General features: G+C 37.0%; 1 protein-coding gene across 1 annotated transcript; it reads left to right on the forward strand.

Moving 5' to 3' along the window:
- The first annotated feature begins 276 nt into the window (after positions 1–276).
- LOC122055617 (peroxisomal membrane protein PEX14-like) lies at positions 277–6,430 on the forward strand. The gene is made up of 10 exons (XM_042617137.1): positions 277–530; positions 1,158–1,381; positions 1,522–1,570; positions 2,103–2,293; positions 2,433–2,616; positions 2,697–2,855; positions 3,938–3,969; positions 4,132–4,174; positions 4,271–4,338; positions 5,709–6,430. Exons 1-10 carry the CDS (start codon positions 452–454, stop codon positions 6,210–6,212), a joined length of 1,533 nt encoding a protein of 510 aa, XP_042473071.1. The 5' UTR covers positions 277–451; the 3' UTR covers positions 6,213–6,430.
- Positions 6,431–6,798: the final 368 nt, after the last annotated feature.

Below are 6,798 nucleotides of genomic sequence, written 5' to 3' on the forward strand. Positions count from 1 at the left end.
AATAACAACTGAAGTGAATTTACACCGATTATAAGAATTTACGCTCCGTCAATCTTAAAATTCGATCTTAAAACTTGACGTAACAATTAATCTGTCACTTACTAACTCAATTAAATCCGGACAATATATAATGAAATATCGAACATATTAAAGATGATTAGCTCTATTTTGATGATTATTAAATTATATAATAAAAGATAAATAGAGCATTAGTGCATTTTTTTATTTAAAAAAGGAATCTTTAATATAAAGATAATGTCAGATATATATTGGAGGATCAGAAAAGGGCATACGAATATCCAGACTCCGTTTCCATTCGAATCCCTCGAATTATTGTGTGCGTGCTAAATCTGATCGATCTACCTTATCCCGTTTGACCGTCGAGGAGTCGTCCCTTCTCCGGTTGTACTTCCATACATCGCAGAGGAGGAGAGAGGAAAGGAGATCGCACATGGACCGGCCAGATCAAACCTCCGCGTCGCCCATGGCGCCGCAGTCCCAATCTCCCCCCCAGAATCCCCCTACTCCAGGTGATGCTTCGGCGTCTCTTCTCCCATCGATATACTATGATTCCCGATTGTCGGTCGGTCTCCGATCGTCTCAGATTTCTGTTCAGGTTACTCTGCTAGTTTGCGTTGTCGTAATTTTGTTTGACCGATTGGTTTGGTGGTCAACTCGCGACTGTATTTTATGATTAGGGTTTTGTTCTTGTCTTTGTGGATTGATTTCCCATAGTCTGTGGTTAAAAATGGGAACTTGGAACCTGGGAGTTGATCTATCGTCTCAGCATGTTTCCATGGAGTAGCGGATTTGAAGTTCGCCGGAGTTAGGAGAGGTAGTTCTGTATCACCAAGTTGATTGAAAGGGTATATTTAGTTCAGTTTCCTTCGATAGCGAGCTCTCTAAACTTCAACTCCGTACAACTTCTTGTATATGCACTGGTGAAAGAAGATATTTAGTTCAATTGGCTTTTGTAAGCACTGGTTATTACTGGGCTTCACATTCATTCTTTTTTATCGTTAGAAACGGCTAATATGTGTTTTGAACTTTCAATACTAATACCGATACTCTTACCTATGCTCCAACTCTTTCTACATGACTTTGGAAAACTTGATACACATGGAATTCATGGCTTTAATCTTATATTATTTCTGCAGGATCTGAAACAAAAATACCAATCAATGGGGGTACGAATGCCAAGATTGATGCTGCCAATGAAACTTCTGAAGCACCAGTATTGAGAGAAGACCAAGTTCAAAATGCTATTAACTTTCTGTCGCACCCAAAAGTAAGAAGTTCCCCAGTTGTTCATAGGCGTTCTTTTCTAGAAAAGAAAGGCTTAACCAAGGAGGAAATAGATGAAGCCTTCCGGCGTGTGCCTGTAAGTTTGATAACCTGTTTATGTTTAATGAATTGGGGACCCACAAATTTGTTGTCCTTTTATGTACGCCTCTTCTTTAATGACTTTGATAATACATTATGTTGTTCTTGATGTGAAATTGGATGTTTCATTTCTTACAGGATCCATCATCCAATGCCACAAATGGACAAGTTTACACTACAAACACTGGTAATTTTTTGCAGTGGTGGCTAGTGCTTCAGATGAAGGATTGTTCATAGCAATGAAAAATAACAAAGCTTCCCTAATACTTTTAGTATTGTCGTTAACTATATACACCAAAAGTTTCAGAATATATGCAATTTAAAATTGAAAGATGCAAATCATATTAAAGTGCTGGATGAGATGCACTAAAACATAATCATCAGTTATATTTGTATTTGTTAATTTTCTTATGGAAATTGAACTTTTACTAGCCAAGTGACTGCATTGTTACTTAAATTTGTATGCTTACAATACAACCTTTTTCATTGCAGATTTCAATAAATTAATTCCACCACTTATGTTTACAAATATAATTGTTGTTTTTACTTTTTAGCATACATTTCAATAATACCAAATAGTGCATGATCCAGAAGATTAGATTCTTTAATATGATTTTTCTTTCTGCTGTAAAGCTTATCAGTAATTTGTAATTAATCTTTACTAATTACCTTGTATGCCAAAGAGCTTTCAAGTATTAAATATACATTAATTATTACAGCTTCACAGCCAAAATCGCTTAACACCTTGCAACCCCAAGATCCAGTACAAACTCCTCAACCAGCAGGTCCTCCCATCACTGTGGCTTCAGCATCTCCAAGCCAACAGCCAAGAAGGTTTCACTTGTCTCATGCACTTGTTGCAGCTGGGGTGGTTGCTGCTTCAGGTTTTGGGAGTGCTGTTCTTGTCAAGGTACTCTTGTTGGCTCATATCTTTATGCCATTTGAATATAAAATAGAATATAGAATTTCTCTGTTTGGTTTCTTTGTTCATTATTTGTTAGAAATTTGCTTCTATACTTTTGATCTTCTTCTGCATAACTCTTTTGTAGAATGTGTTCATTCCTCGGTTGAAAGCATGGATCAAGAAAGTTGTGGCTGAAGAAAAAGAATCTGAGGAGGGTAGTTTGAGCACTAAACTAGCTGAAGAAGCAGCAGAAGCTGCAAAAGCAGCTGCTGCATCTGCTGCTGTTGTTGCTAAAGCAAGTCAAGAATTGCTAAGCTCCAAAAGTGAAGGTGTACTAGTTTATTCTGTTTTTTAAATATTTTTCAGTTGTTGTTTCTTGTAACCCATTTTGAGTCTTTTCTGCAATTAGAGAGAAAGTACTTTGAGGGTTTCATGGCAGCACTAGATGTTCAAGTTAAGGAAATGAAATCCATGGGTGATGCTATTCGTAGATTGGAAAGCACAAGGGATGACAGATTCTCTGAAGATAAGCCTATATATGAGAATATCATGCATACAACTGGGAATGGTGAGTTGAAAAAAAAAAAAAAATCATCCCTGCAGTCTTGGTTCTGACTGATTTCTCTCAAATGATTCATGTCCAGTAGTTGTAAGTTATTGAGGATCTTGAATTTCTTATATGGAATCTTTAATTGAATTATCGATTGTTAGTGATTCATCTCACGCATAATACGCAAGTTACTCATAGTATTGAGTTATTGAGGATAGTTGATTTGCACAGAACTAAACTGAACGATCATTCCTTGGTTTTGACAGTTTCATACATCATATCTAGCTCACCAAGGATCTATTTATTTGCTTAGCAAATAGTTTATGTCTGTAAAATATTTTAAGAAAAATTTCAATGAAAAGTATATTACATTGTGCTATATGGTTGTGATACTGAAAATGTTTCCAGTGCCTCCTTACCATACACTCACTGTGACCTTCAACTGCCAAAGGGGACTCACATGGAGGCGGAAACGCCTCATGTGGGAGAGAGAGTGGATGGGCTCACATGGGAAAATGAATTCCCCTCATTTCAAGTCGAAGTCATTTTCCCCAAAGAAGCCAACATTTTCAGTTGACCAATTGAATATTCTCCATTGACCAGAATTTACATTGTATCAAACACTGGAAATCAACGAAGATAATTTCTAAGAAAATATTTTATGTGAAATGATCCCTAATAATATGAATTTCCCATACCCTCAAGTATGTATGTCAATGGATATAGATATTAGATGTCCACACACGTATCTGTGTGGGTGGTTGCTAAGTATTGCCCGTACCATCAATTCTCTATATAAATGTATATACTCATTGTTTGTCTAAATATATGGGTGGGTGCTAAGTATATATATATATATTTTTCTCCTTATCCTCAATTCTGTATATAACTGTACATACACAAGTCTGCACACGTATCTGCTTGCACTAGAATCTCAAGACCCCAATATGGAAAGCAATGATGTATCACTAATCTTGTCATTTACTATTCACATTTCATCTTGGCTAACAACTATAACAAGTAAATGATTGATTAAACTGTTTTATTTTTAAATGCATCAAATGCAATCTCAATGATTCTCATTTTGGGATGACCTTCAGGTACAGCTAACAACACATGGAGAACTTCTCAGGTCAAACACTCATATGCAAGTTATTATTATTATTTTTGAACAGAAAGTTATCTTTGCCACTCCACTTTTCTATACGATTTCAAACTCTGTTCACATCAGAGTGCCTATGATCGTATTATCCACAAAAATCTCATTCATCCATTTTTTTTAAAACCTTTTCAGCGTGTTAAAGTTAACAGCCCACCAATTACCAGCTATGGAGAAGGTTATTTATTATCTATAAATTTGCATAAATTTTTTATTGCAGTTTTTATTGAATATTTTTAAATGCCATTTTCTCTTATACTGTGATCACTGTCAGTGAGGTCTTCACCACCGCCTATGTTAAGGGAATCTTTAACTGCAGCCAACAGGAACTCATACACCGAGGTATGCAGCTTCACTATGATTGCATATTCATGTAGTACCAAACTTCATTGTTTAAGGGTGTCCTTAAGTTAGTTGCTTAAACTTTTGATTTAGCTGGGTGTTTTATTAGGTCTTGATTGCAGGTGCTCTGCATAAAATGTTCTTGATTTATTAAAAATCAAATATATAGGTAATAGCAATATAAACCCACTGTCATGCCTCTTCACATTTGTTGTGAATTTTCCCTCTTTAAGCATCATGCAGAGGATTTAAGTCTAGATGATGAGATAGTAGGAGATAGAGTTTAATGGCATAAAAGGATTCATATAGCCCCACCTAGTAGGATAAGACTTGGTTGTTGTTGTTGATGTTGTTGTTGTTGTTGAAGCATCATGCAGAGAATTTAATGTTTTTGAAATTTGAAGGACTTTATTATGAACCTAATAATGTTCAATAGAAACAACGTTTGTCACTTTAGAAAATTGTGCAAAATCAGTTTTGTTATTTTGATTATAGGTGCTGTGCAACCAAAAACTATCATTCTATTCCCAAACCTAGGTAATCTGAACTGGCATCTTTTAGAAATGCAAGGAAATCTGTCTTCACATTTGCTAAGCTTAAGTTGGCTTAGATTAATGAGAGACAAGTTGGTTCAAGCTTACATTGTAAATCTACAACACGTTTTACAAAATGGTGTGACAAGGATAAAAGAGCATACTACTATGTTGCCAAATTGTGGGTGAGATTTAGTTTGGTTGCAGTAGGATATATCCAGAATTTAGGCTTGTTGCAGGTTAAACCACATTCAAAATGTTAGACGGTGGGCTGCTAACCATATTTGATTTGTCATATTTTGTAAATCATGTGTGTTGCTTGGTCATAGATAAGTCAGTGCGGCATAGATAGATGTTCCTATACATCATGAAATGAGAGAATATTTTAAGATGCTATGAAAATGTTGAAAAGAATTCAGAGTTAGATGAGTTGGATTACTGGAATTGAGGATGCTAGAGGTAGAAGAATGACAAAGAAAACTCTAGTAAAAGAATAAAAATTGGTTTAAGGGATTTGTATGTTATTAGTGCTATGGCCTTGCATCAAGTTCAGCGGAGTAAGATTCCAAACACCAATCCATCCTGAATATTGTGAACTAACACAGTTTAATGGCATTCATCAACTAGGATTGGCTGTGAAAATGTGAGCAACTTTTTCTCTCATTTATCAATGTTTGCAATGGTCATTTAATGACAGCTTGCTTTTAGAAATCATATTGTTTCAAGATTATGTTGTGTTTCAAATATTTCACATTTTGAGCTTTATCATCGAGTTGGACCTGTGTAATTTTCCTTGCTGCATTTTTGGTCTTTACGCTAATTGAAGTATGTTAACAGCCATGGGAGGTTGCTCGTTCAGCTCAGCAGAGACCTAGCTATTCCCTGCAGCACGAAACTAGTGAAGAACGCTTGGGTTCGAGAATAGACGATGGTTATGGACCTCCACCTGACAGGAATGTGAATGGCTATGATACCTCAGAGCCCTGGTGGTCAAAGAAGAATGTGAGAATCACTGAAATGGAAACCGAAGAGCAGCAAAAGCAGTTGCATTATGGTGTTGAATCAAACGAAAGACTGAAGCCGCGGGGATGGGTTCCGCCTCAACCACCAGCCATTGTGATGCCAGGAGCTGCAGATGCCATTCGCCGCCCAAAACCACTTCCTCAAAAGCAGCCTACCGGAGATGCACAGTCGGTTGCAAGTTCAGATGACGGGAAGGAAGGAGAAACGAGAGTTCCAGACTCTGTCACTGAGGCAGACTTAAATAATACCATTCCTGCTGGTTCCTCCAGTCAGAGTGGAATACAAGAAGAAAGCGCAACTGCTCTTGAAGTTATCTGAGAGATCAGTGAACTCCGGCCATTATAGCGCTTCGTATCCTCGTTCCATATCCATCAGCTACTACTGCTCTTGAGGATACACCCGACAATACATTAAAAATAAGAAACAAAGTTCTATGAAAGTTATAGATCTATCCCTTTAAGTCCCCAATGTGACTGGAATTGTTTATTTAATGTGCTTAATAAACATAGAGTACAGCTTTCATATTTACTTGATAATTGCTGGACTGATGTAGTGGCACTGTTTTTTTTAGGCGAGTCAGTATGTCCTCATTTCTTCGTAATTAGACTACAAAGTATTTTTGAACAAAGTCAAGGTTGTGTTTTTGTTTTTCTGGAGAAGATTGATTTTTTTTAGTTTTTTTAAATTTTAGAGAATGCATTTAATTATTTAATAAAATTTAAGATTTTGAAAAAATAAAAAGGGACCTCAACCGCCGCGGAGCGTTGACCCTGTAGAGGAGATTCACCCGGAGCGCCGCCGGCGGATGTAATGCTTTGACCCACGCGCGCAGCAGGTGCTACGCCAGCACTGCGCCCATGCATGCAAGAATTGCGGCGGCGCTCGAGGCCTCGGCAGGCTGGCG

The sequence above is a fragment of the Zingiber officinale genome, chromosome 3B (genome assembly GCF_018446385.1).
Source record: "Zingiber officinale cultivar Zhangliang chromosome 3B, Zo_v1.1, whole genome shotgun sequence".
NCBI lineage: Eukaryota > Viridiplantae > Streptophyta > Magnoliopsida > Zingiberales > Zingiberaceae > Zingiber > Zingiber officinale.